A 25,221-nucleotide genomic window follows, 5' to 3' on the forward strand; every position below is an offset into this window, starting at 1 on the left:
GCAAGACAACATATTCCAGAGCGTTTCTTGTATTGGACAAATCCTGAGCAGTAGAAAGAGGTCAGAGAGAGAGCAACCCAAACGTGAGAGGCAAATAGAAGAAAAATCATTGATTATTATTTTCTAATCCAGTGATACTCTCCATAATGGTGTGTATTGGGGCTTTCGAGGAATTTGCTACAGAGTGTCTTGTTGCATGTGGTTGTACATACTCTGCAAGTATTTACAGGAACCTCTCCTAGCTGGTCACTCCCCTTTTGGTACTTCAGTTTTATATGTTGGATATGACAAACTCCTTTCCTGTACAGAAAGGAACTTGCAATTATTTTTATAAAAGGGCAGGACTTTGGAAGAGATCACTGTACTGGTGGATGTGTTCTCCACATCTGATTTCTGTTATTGTTTTCATTATCTAGAATAGAGTACCTGATGACTTTAAGCCAAAATGCCACACTTGCACTAAGAACGACTTACTGGAAGTTTGACATCAAGATTGTCATCACTGTGTCCTAGCAAAGGAGTAGTGCATTCAGAGGAGGTGGAGAAGGAAAAGAAAGTTCTCAAAGCACGGAAAGACTGAGTTTTGTTCTATAAAAGAAAGTTTAGTTTTGTTGAGGGAACCGTGCAGGTTGAGGTTTCAGCATACCCATGCAATACAAACTGTTAGCACCTCTCCCCGTGGCTTCTGTTGAGTTGTTTTTTTCGGTGTTGGGGGTGGTTTTGGTTGTTTTTTGGTTTGTTTTTAATGAAGGTGCATCATTAAAAGCCTGCCCTCCCTGCCTGCTAATTTATCCACCTAATTTATTAATTATGTTATAAGATAAAATTTGTGCTATGATTTGTTAGTGTAATAAATAGCTCCCAAAGAGTGAATCTGGAATGAGCTCAGCATCTCACTGGCTCTAGCAGTAATGCTCAGCTTACAGAAACATCAGGAATTGTTTGCATGCAGTAGTAGAGTTCCAGGAAAAGAACAGATAATGACAACAAGAAGAAATAATTCGCTGTTATGGTTCAGTAATGTGTGCTTGGCTTGGCAGATGGCTTTTTTTTAGTAATGGAGATGTCAGCTAATCATGTTTGGTGTTTGAATACATAAACAATAATTCTGGGTTAACCCGAGTTGCCTCAAATTCCCTGAGTAAATCTTTGCTCTTGTCCTCTGAGGATTGGTACGGTTTTAGTTGTCTTTATTACTCTTAGTCTGTGCTTTTCTGAAAGCTTATCTTTTTGTTTGAGAATGGCTTTTAGGCAGATGGGATCCTCCAAAGGCTTTTCAAGAGAGGGAGGACGTGTGTTTTCTGTAATTGCTCTGTGGATGGAGCACGAGGTTGCGGGGGTCCCTTCCAGGTCTGTGGGCCTGACACCTGGCTGCTCTCATTCTGGTCACTTCCTGGCAGTGCTTTTCTTTAACTTCATTGAAGTCCCTTATAGCGTGAAGACATTTTTGCTTTTCAGTGACTTTGTTCTGAGACCCTTTCTGACTCTGCAGCAGTTGCAAAAAGTGACTTTTAGCTTTCCATTAGAAGCTTTCCATTAGAAGAATTAGATAATATTTGCCTTTGGCACTTTCTACCTCATTTTTTTTTTTCCCAGAGATGCAAAAATTGCATTAAAGAGATGAAAAACCCACCCTAATATTGTAGAACTCATCTCTTGAAGTCTGGCAAATGAACGTGGAACAATTAACCTTTGCTTTAGTAAGACTGGACCTTCCCAAAGTGTGATAATTGCTGGAGTGCTGCTGTTAATGTGTGGCTGGCTTGTTGCCTTCCTCCGGGGAAAGAAGGGATGGAAACAGAGCAACGGAGCAGTTGAGCATTTTCTGCTTGGGAGGAATCTCTGCTGTGTGTGTTGCCTAAGAAAATGTATCTTACATGTTTTGAGGGGGAAGCTTTCTCAGTAGCTGAACTCATTTCACCCTAGATATAGTTGCTTTCTTAAGGGTAGGAAGGGGGTGTCTGTTCTCTATATGTCAGTCTAAATAAAAAATAATTTAAAAAAATCCCCTTAAAGATATTCTGCCCTTTAGCCCATCCTTCTATCTTCTAACCGGGATTGTACTCTTCGGTACTGGATAGTAATAAACAAGACTGTTTAAGGGCCAGGTTCTATCCCAGTGGCTGATTGACTCTGTTGCTGTGGGGTGTTGCCCCAGATACCCTTCGGACGGATTCCAGGTTTGTTATTTTGCTAGAACTTGCAGGTGGCCAAAACCAGAACAGGCGCTGGAATAGCAGAAGCAGCACTGGCAGGGAGATCGCGATGGAGCGATGCCTCAGCTGACGGACAGGCAGGACTGCCAGGTGGGCTGGTTAGGCTGGTGGAAATGGATTCTGGGCTCCCCCCTGAGCGTGTGATTTTAATCATTTTCTCCTCTGTACGCTGCAGAGTGGTTTTGCCTGCAGTGTGTGGCAACCTCTGGCTACTGGCAAATGATGAAATTCTCATGAATAAACTAATCACGTCCTTTTCTTTAGCATCCCCCCTGGGCACCCCCACCCCAACCCTGCTCTGCCAGCCTGAAGCTGCAGAAAGCCATTAACCACCTGAAGGAAAAATCCTTTCCATTAGAAGCTCCCGGGTGAGGAGAATTGCAGCCTCAGCCCCTTCTCCTTGGGCAGAGACGACTTCTTGCTCTGCTGCTGCCAGCTGGCTTTGAGCTATTTCAGTGCCGGAGACTGAAGCCTTGCTGCTGCGGAGGCACGCGAGGTGTTACGAAGGAAGGATTCGTGCTTGTTATTTTCCTGGTTAACCATCAGAGCTCTGCCAGCTTGCTGGGGTTTTAGAGGTGCGGCAATGCTCCTGCATGGGCTTTACAGACAAAAAATCACAAGACTTATTTCCTTATTACAAACCAGGCAGTAAAGAAAGAAAGATCCTATTCTGTAGTTCTACCAAGATAGTATTTTCAGGGAAAGTGTTTTTAGTATTTCATTGCCTGCTTTCAGCTCGGTCCATAAGGAGACCAGCAGCTGCTGTGTCATGACTGGAGAGCGTAGCAGTACGGCAGAGCCCAAGACCTTGCACGGGGGCGTGGGAATGATGGATCTCAGTCCCTATGGAGGTTTGTGACGTGCATTCTTCCAGTTGTTTGCAGGATTCAAGAGACAGGAAAACATCTAGGTCTCCTAGTCCAAGCTCTTTCCTCATCGTGTAAGATTGTTGCCCTTGTGTGGTGTGAAATACAGTGTGACAGGAGCAAGTGTTCCCTGTCCCTGCAATGAAACTTAAAGAGGAAATAAATAGCCCAAAGCAACCGCCCTGCCCTGCTGCCACGTTAACCCTTTGAGGCTTTTTGTGCACACACATCCCCTCCTAACCATTCATTTGGGCTGGTGCATTGGCCAGTCCTTGTCTTCTGTGTGCAATAGCTGTCATTAAATAGGAGTTGTAAGTGGCCTGTGGTGAAGCAAACTGTATTATTAACATGGGCGGACTTTGTATCAGAGACAGCCTCAGGAGGGGATGCTGTAATTCTAGGCTTTCCTCTTACACCACATCCCTAGGACATTATTTTCTCACTGGTGCCTGAAAGATAAACGTGCACAAAAGTCTTGCATCAGCAGTGCTGTCAGACTCGTCCCTGTGCAATGCTGACTTGTGCTATGGGGATGGGAAGGCACAAAGATAAGTGGTTGGATTAAAAGAAACTATAAAAATTCCTCTAACTTCACATGGGGAAGACTGTCCTGTAATTCCTGGCTGTCTCTTTCTCCCCTCAGCCTAAAAGCCAGTTCTGGCATTCACAGATGACATAGTGAGCATCTGGTCAGATGAAACTGCTGATGGTCGGATGCCACCTGAAGTAAGTTGTATTTACAGACAAACCTGAGCACAAGACTGATCTCTACCTTAGCACTAGCTTGCTGAACACTGTCCCTGGCTGTCAGCTGGGACACAGCCCCAGTAAGTGATGGCATGCATTTCCCATAGGAATGTGCATTTACCCCCTTGTACTTACAGATCATTATTACACATGACCTGTAATGGCTGGACCCACACCCCCATGCTGCTGCAAAAAGCACCCTCTGTAAATCAAGTCTTATACAAAAAATCTTCTGCCATCAGTGCTTGGAAGAGCTAAATTATGTGTGGTGGGAAAACACAGCTTCTACTTCTCTCAGCTTGGGTGGAAACAGGCTACTTGTCTGGGTGGATGAGTGTAGCTGGGGGAAAAAAAGCTTTTTTCCCCAAGGGGAAGGATGGCTGCTTCAGTTTATACACTGGTTACCGCCAGCAGCTACAGCTCAAACTGGAGCAAGCAGCGCTTGCCCAATAAAGGTGAGCTCCAATTTCATGTTAGTGTCATCCAATAACAGTGTAGAGTAAGTTTGTGCTGCATGTTAAAAGTAGTTGAAGGTCCTCAGAGTAAAGAACGTGTCCTGTGTCTGCCCTTTCCCCACCGTCCTCTTCCTTTCCCTTCCTGCCAGGCGAGCCGTAGGAGAGTTTCATGGCTCCGCCAGCATGGGACATGGGAGCCCTGCAGAGGAGGCATGTCCTGTGCTGTACTTGGGCACTTATTGTTCCCACCTTGACCCTCTGGTCAGCAGTGCTGTCTTGTGGAAATGCTTTGGAAAGCAGCTGAGAGAACAAATTTAGATGGGTAAATTAGGGTTTTAAGCAGACAGCACAGCATCATCTCTGTGGTTTCTGCCTGGGGATATGCTCAAGCAGGCATCTATGGCCATTGCTGTCGGAGAGCAGATGTGTCCATTCTAGCTTGAGGGAGAAGATAATGCTGTATGGCGAAAGCAGAATACGTGGCTTTGGAAGCAGAGGATCACATTGCTGTTTGGGGAGTGTTAGACCTGATCTGCGCTTAGCATCTTCACTGATGTATGGCTTTCGGGTAGGAACGTGACCTGCTGTCTTGCTGTGCAGTTTACACATTAGATAACGTGTATTAAGTTAATAGGGCTAGTTATTTTCTCTCCTGTTTGAAAACAGTTTTCTCAAAATAAGTAACATCTATGGAGACATAACTGAGCAGCTTGTGTGGACTGAGGAGGGGGGCCCTCTAGTAGATGCCCCAAAATAGCACGATGTCACGCTGATAGAAGGAGCTCGGCAGGTTTTTAAGGTGTTTAGGCGAGGCTATATGGGGTTGGGATCATGTGGCTTGGTAAAGGAAATGTGGCTCAATATCTGTAATTAAAGCTCAAATAAAATTGAGGGACCTTACCAGCAATGGTAAGTTCCTATAAATGACATTGAGATGAATTACACCTGTGTTGAGTTCAACTTGCAGCTAAAGAAATGTGTTAGAATGGCATTAAGTCATTGCATTAATATTAAGAGGATAAATCTGTATAAGCTCAAATAAATCAAAAAGGGAACTGCTGTTTGGGAGTGACAGGTAAAGAATTTTACTGCAAGTGTTCAAATCTGTAACTTGCCAGGTACCTGACACTGAAACGGAATCACCTTTTTACTCCTGGATGCAGTGTAGGACCAGAAAGCTTTCTTGTGATACTTCTCCTGCTGGCAAATATTTTCCTCCTTCCTATAGCACAGAGAACAACAACAAAGGTTTTTCCATAAGCAGCACTTTGAACCCCTAGAGAGAGAAATTACAGACTAACTCAAGCTGCGTGCGGCAGCGCAGCCTCCCAGGACTTGAGGCAGGACCCAGGCTTCAGAGCTGTGTTCTCTAGTCCACTCAGGTGCAGTTATTTTTAGACTGGGGAAACTCTTTCTCCTTTGCATGAGCAATTTTCAGAATTTTTAGGGATTCAGAATTGGTAAATCTAACTTCCCAAACCTGGAATACACAAAACTGGAGATTTCTGCATTTGACTGTCACTGTTTTCTGTAGGAGAATATTACTCTGCTGATACCCGTTTATGTAAAATTTAATATTAAGAAATTAATAACCTCAAGTCATTCAAGATGAAGCTGCAAATTTAATTTTAAACTTATATTTTCAACTTTCTTCCTTGAACCTAGGCTTTAACAGAGATAGGCTAACAAAGGTTTGAATCATATGCTGATTTATTTGAAGTACAAACCTTTAGAACAGCCCCTCCTACTTCTCCACCTTTCTTTTCTCAGCACAAGTATTGAAGTAGGAGCTTCTAGTGCAGAGGCAGCTGCTGCTGAGTGAAATGTGCTCTCATAGCAGTGATCAAAACACAGCTTCATACGTTCCTGGCTTATGCTCACCTAGAGTCTACTCAGCATGCTGAAAGCTTTAAGTGTACATATGGGAGCAAAAGGTGTGATTTATTCTTATTCCTTCATGGAGGGAAAAAAAAATCTGTGCTAGTGGCAGCCTAGCAGTGAGATGAGACCCTCTCCCTGCAGCATGCTGGCACTGTGAATTGATGTAGGATGTGTAGGTAAAAGTGGAGGCTTTTTCTGTACAAAATGCCTCTATTTTGAGAGGTTTTCTGGGAGGGCTGTTTGCTATGTCCTAAAAAACCCTGTGTGGGGACAAGCTGAAGAGTGATGAGTGCCTTCCTGGCTCAGCTTGTCCCTTTGGTGTCCTGTCCCAGTATTGCTCAGAACTGCTGGCTGAAAGAGCAAAGGACTGAAACCCTGTTAGTGCAGGTGTTGGTTCTGTACAGAAGGCAGGTATAAGCTGCACTCGGAGGGCTTAAACTCCTTCATGGCCTCACAAATAACTTTGTGCCATTAGTTGACACCTTGAAATATGTTTTCATTATATTTGTTCTGACATTTTGCAGGCAGTTCTAAAAGTGGGAGTTTGTCAACTTGCTTGTAGTTATTGGAGAGACGTCTTTAGTGGTAGGAGAACCTGATACAAAACTATCTGTTCAGGTTTCATTAGATCTGAAACAGAAAATACTGGTGTTGTCTTTTCCCCCCCTCCTCTCTCCATAGCTGCCTTAGCTTCAGTCCTCTTGTGGCAGTGCCAGTGCTGCTGCCTCTAACCCTCGGAATCTTATCTGTCTCCAACAGGTTGGTGGGACAAAGACAGGAGTTGTGCGCTACGTGGGAGAGACGGATTTTGCCAAAGGAGAGTGGTGTGGTGTGGAGCTGGATGAACCCCTGGGGAAGAACGATGGGGCAGTTGCTGGTACAAGGTACTGTGCACTCTCAAACCCAGCCTGGGGCACGTAGGGTCCTACACACCTCCTGAGGTGCCTGGGGGCCAAATGCCACGTGGATGTGGGAGGAAGAGTTAGGGCTGTGTTTGGTTGGACATTGGGAGGGGAGGAAGAGTCCAGTTTTGAGTCTTTTAGGCTCTGGGATGGCTTTGCAGGGAGATCAATAGAAACCTCATCACTGGAGCATTTTAAAGCAGGATCAGATAACATCTGTGAAGAAGTAACTTGCGTGGCTTCAGGAAACATGAGAGTAGGGAGAGAAGATAACTTACGGTGGGATTTAGTTTTTGCCAGGAATTGATTCTGTGATTGTATTAGCTGTGCTTTCTACCTCACATTCCCTTCATGAACTTTCTTCTTGTGCTATATCTGTAATTAACCTTGTCAGAACTACAGAAGATAAATATTTGACTCTTTTTTTTTTTTCCCTCAGCTTAATGTTATTTGTTCTGTTCTTTCTGGGGACAAATTTCCAGGGATCTGAAAGAACAATTGATGGTCGTTGTCTGACCTTGTACTAATTCTGTAGTGTGACATCTGTCTGCTGATTGATCATACCACCTCTGACTCCATAGGCACCTCCACTATTTTCTTAAAAAAAGCCCTTGTTAGTATCTATAAAACTAGGCAGGAATATCTTGCAGGCTTGCTGGGAAGCGTTTCTGTTCGTGTGGAAGTTAGGTAAGGGAATGACCCCCAGCCTCAGATCTTGAGCTTGGGGATGTTCAAATCTGAGTTATACAGCAGCACTTTGACCCTGCTTCAAATACAGGTGGAACCGATTCCTTGTCCTTCACAGGTTCCTTTAGTGGGAAATATTGTTGATTTCTTGGAGCTTCTTAAGGGAATCTTGCATTAGAGGTGAGATTTAACTTTGAAACTGATGAGCTGAGAGTTCCTCCCTTGCTAAATCTCAGGTTCTATAATAAAGGTTTCTGGTGTTGGGTCAGCCTCGTTTTGTCCAGCAGTCATGTGTTTTCATTTGAAAGAAGAGAAACCCTGCCTTGTTCAATGTCAGGACAAGAAAGCAGTAAATGATGGGCAGCAGATGGCAGAATTCCAGCCTATTCTCAAAAGAAAAGAACCACGATGGTAGAGAATAAGTCATGGAGTGAATCCAAGTCCCTGCTTTCTTTATTATACAGTACAAATTATCTCTAAGCTTAATCTTCAGGGTGCTTAGAAATTATTTATTGTCTCTGTGTGTGCGGAAGGCAGGTGTGATGTAAGGGTGCGCTCTCTGAATCTCGCCCTCACCTCTGTTACTGTGTTTTGAAAATCCAACTTTTGTAAGTCATCTGTCTTCTGAAACTGCTACATCTTGGCTGAGGTTGTTACGGTATGTGCCCTGTCTGCAAGGCTTCTCCTTTCACATTTTATCAAGAGCAGGAAAAATTGAGCCCCACAGCAGGGACTTGGGGAGCAGGAGTAAACGAAGTGGTTTTGGTAAAATAGGGGAGATTGAGGAAAGTCTGTCCCCTTGCATCCAGGCTGATTTTGCAGCCTGATTAGCAAAAATGGATACTAGCTGGTACAGCAGTGGTACATGTGGACTCCCCAGCTGAAGGGCACTCTGCCCACCAAGGATCTGGCTGCAGGTTTGCAGCATTGTCCCTGTTTGTCCTTTGAGCCTTCATCCGATTTTCTTACAGCGTGTGCCGATTTCAACAGTAGTGTTTTGGAGGCGAAGCCAACATAGTAAAGCCAACTCCCTTGGTGCATGCAGGCACCCCTCAGACAGTCTTCCCCAGGTTTGCCATGGCCACACCGGATTCCTGACACTGCCCTGAGCTTATTCTGCCAGAATCAGTCTGGCCAGAGACCATCCAGGACTCTGGAGTCTCTCTGCTTTGGTGGTTGTTGCCATCTAGTGAGCATCCCTGGCCTGGCTGCCTGAGACCAGCGCTTGCTGCTACAGGAGAGTTGGGTCCGAAGAGCTGATTCTGAGACAGTGGAGGGGGGTGGAAGTAGGAGAGGCAACATGTGGGCAAATGAGCAAGCAGAGGACACTGTCACCATCTTTGCTGCCATGGGCAACTCCAGTTGAGTGGTGAATTGGCTGAAGTTTGTGGAAGGTCACTCTGATTTTCCTGCAGGTTCAGGAAGGGGCTCCAGGTCTGGATGTGCATCAGGGGAAGGTTGAAGGGCCAGGATTTCCCGAGCAGCTTGTGGCTCTCTGGTGGAGGCTGCCTGCAGGCTGTGGTTCAGTAGCAGTGCCCGAGAGGACAGGACATCACTGTGGTGAACCCCTCTCCATACATCAGATGGGTGTTGCTGAGACACTGAGGTTTGCTGCATCCGCTTTCCTGTCTGCACAGGAGACTAGAGGAGTGCTGGTGTGGTTTTTTTGGTTTCTTATCCACGAAGCTGAGCAAGTTCCACTTACTCATCTCTAGTATCTTAACCTTTACCTTCTTATTTTACTGTTCTTCCTTCTCTGCCCCTGCTCCTATGGGAGTCTTTGCCCACTAAACTGCTCGTACCTTTGCTTTTGCATAGTCTGAAACAGGTCAGCCTTGGACACTGAAGATTTATTTTATCTATTTCAAAATTTCCTGTGCTGTTTCCCACCTGCAGTTTGCATTGCCATCACAACACCACTCTTCTTTCCTGTTTCTTTTCTGTAATGTGAGTATAGAGCTCCTTAGCACTCAGTGAGGGCAGCTCTTGGTTTTCAAGCAGATTACTTTTTTCTGCCAAGTGTTCTGGACCCAATTCCTGCTTCTGAACTATAAAAGTTAATTGCAACCACTTCCAGTCTGGGACTAAGAGAAAATGAGCAAGCATAGCGATGCGAGTTTGGACTTGCTAAGAGCTGTCAGGGGGCTTTGGAGGGACTTGGCCTTTGGCACTGTGGTACAGCCACAAGTACCAGTCTATGCTTAGACCTGTGGAAGGGGCTGTGCCTGTGCCTACTGCAGTTTGAGAATACGATGCTGAGCGGGGCTTTGGCTGGTTTGCAAGAGGTCAGACTGATTTTCTTCCTTGGGTCCCTGTTCTGCAGTGAGGTCAGCCTGTGGTATGGCTGGTTTTTGAAACCCAAGGGCCTGTGTTGGCAGCAGAGGGGACTAAGTGATTTTGGGTTGTAGAGGGTTGGTTTTTTTTTTTTTAAAGATTGTTGTAAAAAAATTTGGGCTTGAGCAGCTGTTTGAAAATGAATCACTTTCTTATCTGGCTGGAGATCAGGCTGTTCTCTGGCCTCCCAAGCACACAGCCTGTGACACAGCTGTGTGGCTGCCAGCACTTAAAAATAAAAGGAATTGGGGAAGCAGCTGCTCACATCTGGAGAGAGAGGACTTGTGCTAGCAAAGCTGGATTTGTGTCATTTATTCATTAGGACCTGTTTTTTATGTTAACATAGGACAGGCTATTATATGGCCCAGTAGTTAGTCCCAGCCTTGCTATGAAGCCTGTAAGAAAGAACTTTTAGAGGAGACAGTTTTCTGTGTTGGCTGCTCCCTTGAAACAAGGGGATGCAATGTCTGGAGGTGACCTGGTTTTACTTGCTGCAGTGCAGCTGGCCAGCAACAGAGAAACCATGTCTTGAGCCGGTCAGCCCAAGCTCTGAAGGGGTTTCCAAGGTTTGACACTGTGGATTTGGGCTCATTTGCATTCTGAAAGAGGGCTCCAGAGAGACATAATCATTAGGCTCACCACAACTGTGGAAGAGAGCTTGCCACTGTAATTATCTGATCCTCTTTTTTTTTTTATACTTCTTTCTAAGTTTGTTTGCATGGGAACCAGTTTCTCTGCCACCCAAAGGAGATGGCACACACACGAATATGCTGTCATGGTAGCTTCAAAGTTAGGATCTGCAATTCTCCCCTTCTGTTTTGGGAGGAAAGATTTTGACCCTATAGAACATTTATACAGAGCTGTGTGATTCACATCTCTTTATTCGACATGCTTTACTGTGTGGCTTTCTGGCAAAGTGGGGTATAGAACACATGTGGGTCTTACAAACCAACCTTCCCAAGGAAGGAGCGTGTGTGCTCTCGCTGTGCTTATGTACTGGGATCTTTGTGCTATCCAGGCTACCAGATGGGTCTTTCCTGGCATCTCATCAAAGTGCACAGCAATTAACGCATGGCAATTATCTTGGGTTTCCCTGCTTAAGCACCACAAGTGAAAACATGGCGATTGCCACTACTGTAAGTGGCAGGAAAGGAGAATAATCCAACCGCTTGCACACAGGAAACAACGTCGCAGCAAAGCAGTAAGAGATGAGCTGGGAGCTGGGGTTGCGTATTGCTTAGCAATGCCATTCTGCAAGGCTTGGGTGAGATGGATGTTCTGCCACTTCTGACATGGTGCATCTCCTGTATTATAGGTATTTTCAGTGCCCTCCCAAGTTTGGCCTCTTTGCTCCCATCCACAAGGTGATCCGGATCGGGTTCCCGTCAACCAGCCCTGCCAAGGCAAAGAAGAGCAAACGAATGGCCATGGGAGTGTCTGCCTTAACCCACAGCCCCAGCAGCTCCTCCATCAGCTCTGTCAGCTCGGTGGCATCGTCTGTTGGGGGCAGGCCCAGCCGCAGCGGGCTGGTAAGTGGCTCTTTCTACAGGCTGTGCAGCCTCAATCCACTTCTTCTGTGACCTGGCTCTACAAAGAGCGAGGGTTGGGGTTTTGTTTCAGCAGCTGCACTGGGGCAGCTGCTCCTTCACCGGGAGTGAGATGAGGGGAGTGGATTGTGGGATACTGTTACCCACCTTACAAATAGGACTTCCTCCATGGACACGAGAGTACTAACAGACATGGAGCAATTGTGACCATTAAAGAGCCTGAACTGCTATTTGCAATGGGACGAATCTCAGCTCCGCTGTCAAGAGCAGGTTTTATATAGGATCCCTGCAGAAAAATGCCATTGCTCCTTGTCCCACCTGGTTGTGTAGCAGTGTGCCGCTGTATTGAACAGCGATGCAAAAGCACCTGCAATGCCTGTGTCTTACTGTGGAGGGGTGACGCTGTCCTGGATCACATGCCTTGTGCTTTGGCAGGCACTCAAGAAGGCAGACACCAGAGTCAAGCAGCAATGTTATTAAAAGCTGTGACTCTGCCGTAGTGTGTGCTGCATAGCACCTGCAGTCATTTTGGCTGGGGACAAGAGTGCAGTATCCATTACTGGGAGTGGATCCAAGGAGCCCATACCAGCCTCCAGTTGAGATCAGTCATCCCAGCTGAGTTTACGGTTTGGGACTGTATCAGTGGAAGTCATCAATAAAATATATTTGAGAAGGCAGATACAATACATGGTAATCTTTCCTGACCCAGTTCCCACCCCACATCCTGTCATTGGGAAAATGATCCTTTCGTTGCAGTGTAGAAGAGCTGTTGAGCTTGTGAGCAGTGTCCAGATGCTTTACAGACTTGTTAGCCCCACCTTTAGGGTCCAGAGCTGGAACTGCAGCTCTTCACAGTCTAATAAATGATCAGGAGGTGAGCTGCGTTCCAGACTGAACAGGGGACCTCAAGCTATTCTAGACTGGGAAGGGCATAGCTTTACCCCGTCTCTTTTTAACTCTTTTTTCCAGCTGACAGAGACCTCTTCTCGCTATGCCCGAAAAATCTCTGGCACCACAGCTCTCCAGGAGGCACTGAAGGAGAAGCAGCAGCACATCGAACAGCTACTGGCAGAGCGTGACCTGGAGCGGGCTGAGGTTGCCAAAGCCACCAGCCACATCTGTGAGGTGGAGAAAGAGATTGCCATCATGAAGGCCCAACACGAGCAGGTAAGAGGTGATGTGGCTTTATCCCTAGCACTCAAATATCTGGCATCCTCTGGAAGTTTCGGATCATAACGTTGCCCCTGTATAGCTTCCTGAGGTGAAAACTTGGGCTCTGAATTTCTGCCTCTTGTGTGGAGACAACTTCCTGCATGGAGGTTAAGCTGAGGCTCTTTCTCCGCTCCTGCCAGTGTCACGTGCTCTCTCTGCCCCAAGCCAGGAGCAGAAAAAGGGCTGTGCCAGAAAAAAGACAGTAGATAGTTTGTGTATGGTGGATCAATACATTTGAAGGCTGAAATGCAAGTGGAGGGCAAACTTGTTCCCCTTAGCTACCCAATCTGGCCTTGGCTGTGACTGCATTGCAGTGGGTTTTTTCGATGCTATCAGACACTGCTGAGAACATCAGCTTGGTTCGTACGTCACTGCTTTCCTGCCAGAGAGGATGTTTTTATCACATTAATAAAGTCAAGAGATCTGTAAGGAAAGCAGGCTGATCATATTAGCTTTTTTTTTTTGCACAAGCATGTGTACAAACGATATTTTATGCACTTGAATGCTTAAAGAGAGGAGTTGTTTGGGCTGTTTGTCAATATGTGGCTCTTCAATGACTGCTGTTGCCTTAAATTCCTTGCTTGTGTTTATAAACGCCAGACAGCTACAAAGGAGCAGGGATGGCACTGTGATCTCTGTGTGTTGGGCCACACCTGCCTGTCAGAAATGCAGGAGAAATTGGCAAATCAACTGCAAGCTGACATCTTCCTTGTGTGTAGTATTTTCTGGTAATTACCAGTAACACATGAATTAACACAAGTCTGAAATGCCTCTCTCGCTTCATGACCAGGGCTGAATTGCACTTGGTAACCTCAGGTCAGATTTTTCAAAACTGTTCAGACTTCAAGTTCTTAACTCTTAATCAGAGCTGGATTCTCCAAAGGGTTCAAGCCAGAGAGGCACTGAAGCATGGATCAAATTTACAGCTACTGGAGACTGAGCAATTTTTTATTCTTGTTGATACCTACATACTGGGCTCTTTGGAAAATCTACCATAGCATTCTCTGAAACAGATCATCAAAACCTTCCGTTCCTTCAAACATTGTTAACTTTTGTGGCTCGGGCTCTTTTTTTTGCTGCAGTACGCCACGGAGGCAGAAGGAAACCTCCAGCGAGCACGAGCCCTGGTGGATGGGTTGCAGAAGGAGAAGATTGAGCTGTTGAACCAGCTGGAAGAGGAGAAGAGGTAAAGCAGGAGTGGATGGGTGTGGAGGAGGTGAAGTCATGGGGGAGATGAGGCTCTTACCTGAGAACATGGTTGATTGGATCTAAGGAGAAGAAAGTGACTGTGAAAGTCATCTTTGGATGTCTTCCAGTACTTCACATGTGCTGTGTTTCACTCTCCTGGCCACTGTGGTCTGCCTGCATGTGGGGAAGGGGTGTGCTGCTTCAGGTAACAGGAAGTTTAGAACAATTTTGCTGCAGTTGCGCATCTGATATGGCTCTTGTCGAGGGCTGGGCATCCAGTACTGTGACTGCCCCTGTTTGCTGACAAACTACTGCTAATCACAAGTGAACAGTGAAGTATTTCCAATTAGTCGTGTACGTTCCTATGTCTTACGGCTCTCAGAGGAGACTTGATGCTATATCATTTGGTGGGGTTGCAGTGAGCTAATGTTTGTGATGTGGGCAGTCTCAGGTTTTCTTTAACATGCTCAGCTGAACCTACACTGCTGTTGCAATGCAACTGAAAGGCAGAAGACAAACAGGCAGTCAGGGCAGCTCATGCTTGGGGTAGGGGCAGCTCTGTTTTGTTGCCAAAAAGAGTTTCGTGATTTGACACGCTTTCCTGCCAAATGTATGTAGCACTTTTTAAGAAAAAAAGACACCATCAACTTCCATTCCTGATTAGGACTCAAGTGCTGGCACTTCTGTGATGACCCTGATAAATACTTGACAGGCTGCTTGCACATCCAAGAGCATTTGACCACAGCAAATGTTGTGCTGACAATACAATGGTGGCCAACAGTTGATCTACCACTGCCAGTAGAAGGCCAAATAGTCTTGGTCTCCTGCTGAGCAGTGAAGTTATTGAGCGTTTTCAGCCATCTTCCCTGTCGTTCGGTTCCTTACACAAAGTGGGGAGAAGCAGCATTATTTGCATGAAGGAACGAAGGGCTCCAGTAATAGGAGTTACTCTGAGATTTCATACCCTGACCAATTTCAGCCGTGTCACTGTGTAAAATGGAATTACTCAGTAAATGTGGGATTAACTCATGGAAAGGCAGTGGATAGTGACACAGCCTTGCCTCCAGAGGTTCTTGGCTAAGGGTACAGTATAAAATAACACTTCTGGATAATAAACAGAACTGTGCAGTTTGGGCCATCCCAGACCCTTAACCTTTCTGTACAACCTGGCTTTGCTAAAGACCACTTCTTTCCCCTGTATTTGTGATGTGCTGATCTTAAGGACATTCCTCCTGAGGAAGGGAAGTCAAACTGGAGTACAGCCTCACTGTAGTGTGATTCATCATCTCCCCACATCCCAGAGGCCCCATCCGTGTATATATGATGATGCATACATTTCCTCTCTGGATAAGAGTGAAGATCTGCTTGTCATTCTTGGAGTCCAGTTGCTCCATATATATAATTAAACTCTTCAGTGGGAATAGAAAGACATTTCTGTGTATTAAAGTAACTGAAAACAGTGTTGATTTCAATTGAATGATGCCCCTCCTGAGGACGAATTGTTCTTTCGTGTGTAAGTCTCCCTGTTCTCCTGGTAGGCAGCTCACTTTCCCAGCTCCAGGAGGCCCTTTAAGCCAAGACAGCTGAGTTCTTTCCTAAATATCAACAGATGCCTCCTCTAATTAGAGGAGATTTAGACAAGGAAACTTGTTTATGCAGTTAGATATGTACACTCACAGCTATTTTTATCTGTAACGGAATCAGAGTCCTTACATCTGGCTACCAGCTCAACATCCTCATTATTGCCTTTTTTTTTTTTTTTTAAATCAGTAAAGAGAACAAAGAGAACTGAGTTAGGCAGAAGATTGAATTATTTTTTATCATTACTGGATTTTCTCTTCAGACTTTGCAAAAGAGTCTTAGGCACGTCTGCATTTGTGCGTGTGATTTTTATGTGTGTTTATGCGTGACTGGCCTATACAATCTCTGGTGAAGGTTTATCTGCCAGGGCAGCTCGCTGTTCCCACGTTGTGGAAACATTAAGCATTGCCCACCCTCTGCCAAGAAGGCATAAGCTCTGATTCCCATGGAATATTTTGTGTGGGCCCTGTGCATTTGGCACAGGAATTGCCCAGTGCTCAGCTGCAGGGTAACAGAGTCTAAGAACCAGTGAAACCTGGCTGTGGCTTTCACGTTTTCAGGATCTCAGTGTCAGTGAACAGCAGCTGTGCTTGCTGAGAGGCAGTGCAGTAGAAACAGCATGTCTGTGAGCATGTACCTTGCATGAAGGCAAATGTTTGCTCTGTGGAAAGCTTACCTATTAACTGTCTTGCTCCCTGTGTCTTGCTGTTTATATTCTGCTGAGCTGTTTGTATACCAAGTTTGTCTGTATCCCTCTCCTTTCAGACTTCGGTTGTGCAGGGGAGGCCCATGTGCAATGGCTGCTTAGAAACGGGATGCTGCTCTGGCTGTTACTGATCGCTATTTGTGGTTTTTTTACCTCCCTAGGAAAGTGGAGGACTTGCAGTTCCGTGTGGAGGAAGAATCCATCACGAAGGGCGATCTGGAGGTAATTCCTAACACCCTTACCAAAATGTGGGGTTAAAATCTGAAATTGCATGTGGGGCCTCACCTGAGTAATTTCTGCCACCTTTTGCTCAACTCTAAACAATACATTATATTTACTGATGGCTTTGGACCTGCTGCGAACACCATGGTATAAACTGTGAAGATTGTTCTTTGGTATGTTGCCCAGTGACTAATAATGCTAAGAGCTGCCTAGAGTTAATCCCATGCAGCCAGCCTGGCTTTAAACATTGCCACGAGTTACCAAGCCATGTTAAAATCTGACTGTATCTGAATGCATTTCAATGTATGTTTTTCCACTGTAGAAATGATTTGACTGCTCAGTCACTGTCCCTGCAGTGTCCTGTTATTAGCAGCTAATTGGCACACACAATCTCCCAGTCGGATGCTGTTCTGTTCCAGCAGAAACGCCGTGTAGCATTAGACCTGCAGTACCCTCGCGTGGAGCCCTCTGCCCACGAGCCTGGGGTTTGACACTAGGATGCCCCTTTGTTTGGAAGGGCTGTTGCTCAGAGCCAGAAGTGTCAAGAGACCTGCTCCTGTGCTTCACTGTCAGTCATATCAATGAAAGCCCAGGAAAATGGGAAAACTAGTCAATGGAGTATGTTGCTATGGCTTTGACCCTCTTGGCATAAACCTCACCTCTTTATCCAGAAGCTGAAGCAGAGTAATGTGTTTGACAGGATATAAATCAGCAATGACAGTAGACCTTTGCTAAAGGGCACCAACTGCAGTTTCTGCCTAGTGTGTGGGTACAAAATATGGTTTCTGTTGATTCCTGAGCTTAGATGATAGGTTTCCACAGTGCTTTAGAGAGGGTGGTTGATCCATCACTCCCTTTGAGAGCAGTGAATTGTCCCTGTGTAAGCTTTAAGTGTTTAAACCTGGCTGTGAAGTAATGGTAATGGGACCAGGGTTAGCTAGCAGGTATATTTAGATACATTTAAAAAAAAAAAAAGCCACCATATTTTAGCAAGATGGTAAGCTGCTGTGACATAAGTGTTTCTATACTGCAGGTTCCAAACTGAGTACAGATCTGATTTTCTTTTGGGCTGGGAAGGAGTTGCTTTGCAATGGGGCCAAGCTTCTTGCAGGCTGCCAAGATCCTGTCCCCACTTCCCTGTTTGTCTGTACAGAAGAAAGTAATTTCTCAGAGAAGAGTCATGGAGCAGCTTGGTTTTCTGCGATCTAGAGAACTGGGGTGTTCCCCTGTGGGTCCAACACCAGTGACAGCACAGATGCTGTCAGAGGACTTTGCTGTGGTCAGTTTTTACATTGTCCTGTCTGATTTAGATGCTCGAACTGAATGATTGACCCACTGGAGTTAATTCTCACGTGCCTGCTTTGCTGTGGAGACAGTTAGCATTTCCAGGAGCAAGTAATTCACTTAAAGAAAAAAATCTCTTATTGGAAATCAGGGGGATAAGTGCTCCTTCATGTTGCAGTATGTTTCCTGGGAACTGGTTCTCCCTGATTTTCTTCATGTAAAATCACAACAAAGTCAGCCAGTGGCTGCTAGCCCAGCCCTTCGCATCCCTAGCTAGAGCTCAACTAGCCACCCAAATACCAAAAGCAAAACCCAGTGACAGTTGTCTTCCCTCCTCTGCTCTCGTAATACCCTTACACCTTCTGAGTACTGGGAGAGTGTTTGTCTTGCACTTAATAGCCAGTAACATGCATGATGGTAAGAAAAGATTTTCTCCTCTGTGGTCCCTAGATCTGGGGTTTCTGCTGAAGGCTAGGCTAAATCCCATGGTGTTTCTCATAATATCATGGAGGTTTTGAACAAAGCTGGGACTCTCAGGTGCTGAGTGTGGCAGGCAGCATCCCTAGAAGCTCTTTGACCAAAGAAATCTCTGTGTCTGAAGTCTGGAGATATGAGTCCAGTTTTTGGACCTCTGATAAAGGAGGAGCTATGGATTTAGCTTTAAAATGTAGTTGTGAATTCAACTCTTTTTTGATCCTGGTTGGCAATGCTGATGCTGTAGTACTTTGGAAGGTGAAAAGCAATTGCAGGAAAACAAAACCTTTTAAGAAGGGCTTTTTATGGTGGAACACTGGGTTGTTATAGGACATATTAACCTCTTCAAGTAAGTATCTCATGCTCATCTCCTGGAACCTACCTTGTACCTTGAACACCCGTGGGAAGTCAGTTTGTAATTTATGAATAGTAATTTAAGGCTAATAGCAAGAAGTAAGTCTAAATTCAGATCTGAACTTCCTCAAAGTGCAGGAAAACTTTAGATTTGAAGTTCTGAGTCATACTGTAAGCAAACTAATTTGCATAAAATAAGCAATAACACAGGACTTGATGCGAATCTTAAGTGAAGCTGTATTTAAGGACTGTAAAACAGTTGATCTAACTTTCTCCCCTGATTATTTTTCTCCTCTATTTTCATGTGTTTTTCCAGACTCAGAAAATAGCAGGCTTGGTAGATACTCAGCAGTTTGGCTGGGAACTTGAGTGTCAGCCTTAGGAATCTTGAGAGAGTTTCTTTGGGAGATTCAGAGATCAGTTTTGTAATAGGTCAGCATCTTCAGGTAGCCAGTATCTGACATGCTGCCACCAGGTAAGGTAATTACAAGAGTTTGTGTTACTGAAGTTTCACTTGGGGATTTTAAGCTAGTGTAAATTGAGGAAAATTCATTAGTATCAATGGAATAATTATCCCTGTAAATAAAATCAAGCCACCTTGAGATGTGGATCTTTGAGCTTTGCAGAGAGTGGGAGAAGCCACTCAGTACAAAATTAAATTTCTTTATTTTTCCTACAAGGATTCATTCAGCCAACTTTTGCACTTCAGTGATATTATTTGAGGGTTTTGATAATGTTTGGGGTTTTGAGACCACATCTTTTTTTCCTCTTTCAGGGGTCAAATAGACCACATAAAATATGGAGTAGTCTGAATATATCTGACAGTTGAGATCTTGACCATCTATGAATACATGTATAGTGATGCCTTTCAAGCCATAAGAGAAAACATGGATTTTTATAAACTTCAGTTTCCATCGTTTGTACACAACTAACCAAAACTTGCTTTATTGTAGGAAAGGGCAGAAAATTCCTAAAACCAGTTCCAATAGAAAGAGGGGGAAGGCAAGTGATTACATGGAAAATGAAGGACAGAAAATGGCAGGGGCCAGGGGGAGCGGAATGGTTCTGGTGAGGCTGGTTTGTTTTTTGGTAGGTCCAGTTTAATTCAAAGGAAAACGTTGGTTCTGTAAGCTAAAAAAAATGTGAAGGCCAGAGTCTGCATGCATTTTCCCACATCTCCTCTCCTCTTTTATTTATGGGAAATTTTACATGATATTACAGTGGTTGTTGTAGAGTCCTGAGGTTTGCCGCCAAGTGCAGCTGTATGGTACTTCTGCTTTAAAAGTGAAGGGCACTGAAGCAATGCCCTGAGTCAGTGCTCCTGGGTTTGGCAGGTTACATAAACTTCTTGTGCTTAGTTTACTCATCTGTTTAAAAAACAAAAAAGCAAAAACAAACCGAAAAGTAGTTCTGTTTTGGGTACAAGGCTTTAGAGTCTGTGTGCAAAAATCACCTTGAAATTGATAGCAGCCCTGTTAAAACCTAAAGCACTGATTTGTATAACAGTTTGGTATTGAAATTTCTTTTATTTGCTCTCAGTGCAGTGTGGTTTTGGTTTTAGCAACATGCTGTGTACAGTATGACCTGCTTTTTTTACCTCCCCCCCCTAGTGCAGGGTTCAAGCTGTCTCCAGAGCAAAAAGAGGATGGGAACTTCCAACTCTTTTCAGCCTACCTTGTGATTCTTCTTGGGGAGAGATGCAGAGAATCTTTGTAAGGTCTTTGCGTTCTCTTTTGTGGTGCAAAGGTCCTGTACTAGTGGTCTGCAGTGGTGGGAGCTTTGCTTTTTAGGAAGTGTCTTCAGTATAGGCTTGATGCAGGAAAAGGCTGAAGCAGCTTTCTGATGTAGAGGGGTGTTTTCCCATCACAGATTCCATTTCTTGTGAGTAGCCACCACGAGTACCATGTAAAATCCCGTAGTGACCACTTTCTGTTTGGCTGGATTTTTCCTGCTTGTTTGGATCTTTATTCTCCTCCTGTTGTGAACTGCCTTTCCTTGTCTTGTACACTGAAGATGATGTTGCAGCCTTCTCTTTCCCTCTTTTTCTCTCTCTCTCTACCCCCCCCTTCCCTTCCCCCTTTCCCATCTCCACCGTTGTTCTTTTTTCCCTATGTGTGACCAGACTCAGACGCAGTTGGAGCATGCCCGAATACGGGAGCTCGAGCAGAGCCTGCTGTTTGAGAAGGCACAGGCTGAAAAACTCCTCAGAGAATTAGAGGACACCAGGGTAATCGACCCCCACTTGCCCTGCCTGCAGAACAGCGCGCTTGCCCTCTGCATTGATGCTCATGACGCCTTGCTTTGGGTTTCTTTTTGTTTTGGTTTGTGGGGTTGATTGGTTTTGGCTTGAATTTAGGCTTCCCTGATTTTTTGTTTGGTTTTTAATTTGCTTTCTCTCCTGGAAATGGTAGTACGATATAATTTCTAGCTTTGCTTACTGTGTGGGGACTTGTTTCTCAGATTGAGTTTGCTTCTCTGCCCCATGCCACCATTTGACACATGAGCTCTTCACAACTCATCTTTCAATTAACATGCCCAAATAATATCTGCACCCTGCACAATTCATTCCGCCTCGAGGCTCCCCCAGGCTGTAATAGAAAATAACAGTGCAATCAGCATTCCCTGTGTCCTCCCTCCAGCCGTGCGAGCTGCCCTCTGAAATGGAAGGTACTGGTGAGTGCAGGTGGACCAGCTCTGATCCTTGGCCGTGCCTGCGACAGGACAGGCTGCCCAGATGAACAACACACCCGATCCTAAAAGCAGCCAGATGTGGAAAGGGCTTTTTCATGCTGGTGTGGTGTGGGAAGCGGCAAACTTGCCTCCAGTGAGCTCGCTCCTCACCAATAGATTTGTTAGAGCTGTAGAAAACACAAACGTGAGGTTCTCCAAAGGGCTAAATGGTTTGAATGCCCCTATGCCCATACAAAATAAAAAAAAAAAACCAGCCTCTTGGGCTGATGGTTAGTGGGGAAAATGGCAATTGAAATGAAGTGGAATTGATCGCTTGTGTTTTGGTGCTGGAAGATCTGCTTGGTTTCCTTGTTTCTTCTGCTTTTCTCTAATATTTCATCTAGTCAAACCTCCTCTTCTCCATCCGTAGCTGCAGCACCCTGAACTCCCTGTGACTAGCAGGTAGTTCAGCCCTGTTGGATTACATTCAGATCGTGAGACATTGATCCATAGCCCTTATGCTCAATGTTAACCATGGCTAGATTTATTGTCTTGCATCCTCTAGCCTTCTACGTTATTTTATTTTGCTAATAAACTCTAACAAGTACTCATGTGTAAAAATCCCTTTTCCTTTTTACACCAGGGTAAACAAATTATCATGCAGAAGAGAGGTCTGTAGGCTGAGGATTGCTGAGCAATAAAGGAAACATGATATGCTTAATGCTGGTTTCAAGGCTTGCGATATTCCTGCATGTGCAGTCACATTTCCTCCGTGCATCATCTGGCAAGATGCCTAGGCTGGAAACATAATGCCCTTTGAGGACATTATTTTTCATAAAGCACTGCTGCTCTCTAGTGAATTGCAAGGGTGGTTTCAAAGATGTGTGTTTCTCTGTGGAAAATGAGAGATTCATATTAGAAAAAACAAATTGCAATTGGCACAAAGACGTAACTGTTAGTTATTGGTGATAGTTACCCTGGTGCAAAACTCTACTCAAACTTGGAGGGTGCTGGGTATTCTTTTCCTGTTTATTTGAACTTTGACTAATGTACTTTGGATTTACTTCCACTGGAGCACACTTACTAAAAGGAACGATGCAACGATGAGAGGTGGGGACTGACTTTGTCTTCTCTGTTGTGTTGCAGTTAACCACGGTAGCAGAGAAGTCCAGAATCCTGCAGCTGGAGGAGGAGCTGAGCCTCAGGCGCAGTGAGGTGGATGAGCTTCGGCAGTGCCTCAGGAGCTCTCACCAAGCAGAGACCCCTGAGCATAACCTTGGCTTGCAGTCGGAGGCTCTTCGGCTACGAGATCAACTTCTGTCTGCCAACAAGGAGCATCAGAAGGAGAGCAGCCAGCTAAAGGAGAAGTACGAGAAGACATTAAAGAAGTACCAGCAGGAGATGGAGAAGCTGAAAGCTGTCAATGAGAAGTATTCACAGGAAATTGTTGACCTAAAGCATAAAGTTCAGCAAGCTACTAATGAGAACATGGGGCTTATGGACAACTGGAAGTCCAAGTTGGACACGTTAGCTTCTGACCACCAGAAGTCTCTGGAGGACCTGAAAGCCACATTAAACACAGGCCCTGACACCCAGCACAAGGAGATTGTGGAACTGAAGGCAGTTGTGGAGAGTATAAAGATGGAGCACCAACTTGAGCTGGAGAACCTGAAAGCCAAGCATGACATTGAGACGGCTGTTCATATAAAGGAGAAAGAGAGCCTCAAACTGAAGTTGCAGGAGGCTGTGGATGAAGTGGAAAAAAGCAACAGCAACTGGAAAATGCAACTGGAAACCAAAAGCAATCAGCACCTCCTTGAGCTCCAAGATGTGAAGGACAAGTGTCGAGATGCTGAGCTGAGGGTGCATGAACTGGAGAAACTTCATGATGAATATAAAGATCAGACACAAGCGATAGCTTTCTTGAAAGAGCAGATTTCTTTGGCTGAGAAGAAGATGTTGGACTATGAAACATTACAGAAAACAGAAGCCCAGAGCAAACAGGAGATCCACAGACTGCAGGAAAAAGTGCTTGTCTTAGAGAACAAGCTGCAGTCCATGGAGGCCCTGCATCCTTCTCGGCATGCAAACGTATGACTTCGGGGTCATTTTGCTTGTTTATCATCACTGTTAGTAACCCTTCCTAGGAGCAGCCCTCAGCTGCTGCCTTGTGCAGTTTTCTGAGGCTTTTATGCCTCGGAGTACCTGGATGTTTTTACCTTCCATTGATAGTGCTTTTTCTGCACTGCACCTCCATGCTGAAGGTGGCTTTCCACTCTCGAAAGCCAGCACAGTGGCACTATTAGAAGAAATAAGAGTCAAGAGAAGCAAGTGGGCCACATCTGGGCTTGAAGGCACATGAGTGCTGTGGCAGCAGAATAGGGCTACTGTGGTTTGTTGTGGTGGGCTCCCATCCTGACCAAGCAGCGTTCTTAGCTGAAAAAGCATCATTTCTACAATCCAGCTGTTGTCCTCCAAGGAGCTGCAGCAGCCGTAGTGTATTACTAAGGCCCTTAGTAGGGGTGGGTGGAAGACAGGGTGGAAGAAGGGTCATTGTCCATGCTGAGATAGAGCATGTAGCTTGCTCAGCATGTGGAGCATGGTTTGAGCGCCTCAGTTAGGGGGCTGAGCTGATGGGGTTGGGTGGGAGGTGCGTGCCAGCAATACGGCAGAGCTTTGCAATGTATACAGGAGACATGGGGAAATGTTGACTTTGAGAATTATAGTGGAAGAGCTGCTAGCAAGGGTCAGGGTGGCACCAGGCTGGGGAAATAAAATGCTTGATTGAATACGAGTCCTCAGCCTCTCAGGGAAGTCTAGAATAAGAGCAGAAATAATACGAAGAGGTCAATTTTCTGCGGCCTTTGTGTCTTTTTAAGTCGTTCTCATTTTTTTTTTTTACTATTTGCCACAGGATGCCATCCTGCCTTTGTGCATGGCACAGGGACACACGTCTGGCTTTGCACTAGAGTGAGGAGGGGAGATTGCTACTCCTGGCTCTAGGCTGGACCCCTGTTTGTGTTTGGATTTTGCATGAGAAATGAGCCAAAACCCAACATACAACTTGTCCCCATGGGGATGCAGAAAATGAAAATAAGCCATGAAATGTGCACGTTTTAAGAATACTCATTTGAAATCTATCACTGGTGATGCAGTCCCTGTTCCAGACTGAGGTACCAGTGAAGTGAACACAAAGCCTGTGTTTCATTTGCCACCGTGACCAGCCCCATTGAAATTGGTTGCACCTCTAGGCAGCAAAGTCAAGCCCATGAATTACTGTTGGCCAAGTCAGAGCTTCATACCTGCAAAAAGGCATGCTGACTGGACAGGAGAGGCAAAAGCCCAAGGAGGAATCTGCAGCATTAATGGTGTTTCAAGGGTTGCTCAACATGTTTAATCCTGTAAAGACTGTTGTGAACAAGAAGTGCAGCCAGGGCCCTGGGAAAAGGGGGTTGTTATTACAACATGTCACACACAGCTCATATTCAAACAGGAATAAATGTAAAAGAAGCAGCTGGAGGCTTGTTCCAGAGCCCTTTAGATAAATGAGAGGGCTCTGGGGGACATTGATATTAGATTAGAACCAGGGAGTCTTGAAGTAATTATTTTAACTCTGTGTTGATTGAAATCAGGAAAATGTGGGAAGAAATGCATGGGTGAAAGCCTTTGAGTATCACAGGGCAAATTCTATTTTTAAATGTCTCAGCTAATTTAATGTGACTGCAGTTTTAACTATCCAAATGTTTTAAACAAACAAATGTGTCTTGTGACCATCTTTCCTAGACCTTCAAGTGAGAACCACAACTGCTCTTCCAAAGAACCGTTAAATACTTTTTCTGTACTAAAAGTACATCAGCTGGCGTGTTGCCCCTTTGGGTGTGCTGCTGCTGCTGTT

At 45.1% G+C, this 25,221-nt stretch overlaps 1 protein-coding gene across 4 annotated transcripts in view; it reads left to right on the plus strand.

The window, feature by feature from the left end:
- CLIP2 (CAP-Gly domain containing linker protein 2) overlaps window positions 1-25,221 on the plus strand; it is an 86,798-nt gene that overhangs the window by 51,314 nt on the left and 10,263 nt on the right. For 3 of the 4 annotated variants that reach the window (XM_068415660.1, XM_068415664.1, XM_068415661.1), the window contains 7 exons: window positions 6,925-7,049; window positions 11,404-11,617; window positions 12,605-12,802; window positions 13,930-14,033; window positions 16,484-16,544; window positions 20,779-20,883; window positions 22,473-23,417. In XM_068415660.1, the coding sequence (XP_068271761.1) occupies window positions 6,925-7,049; window positions 11,404-11,617; window positions 12,605-12,802; window positions 13,930-14,033; window positions 16,484-16,544; window positions 20,779-20,883; window positions 22,473-23,417 (1,752 nt within the window). The remainder of the gene's footprint in view (window positions 1-6,924; window positions 7,050-11,403; window positions 11,618-12,604; window positions 12,803-13,929; window positions 14,034-16,483; window positions 16,545-20,778; window positions 20,884-22,472; window positions 23,418-25,221) is intronic. The other variant, XM_068415662.1, reaches the window with a different exon arrangement.

Source organism: Nyctibius grandis, chromosome 18 (assembly GCF_013368605.1).
Source record: "Nyctibius grandis isolate bNycGra1 chromosome 18, bNycGra1.pri, whole genome shotgun sequence".
Classification (NCBI taxonomy): domain Eukaryota; kingdom Metazoa; phylum Chordata; class Aves; order Nyctibiiformes; family Nyctibiidae; genus Nyctibius; species Nyctibius grandis.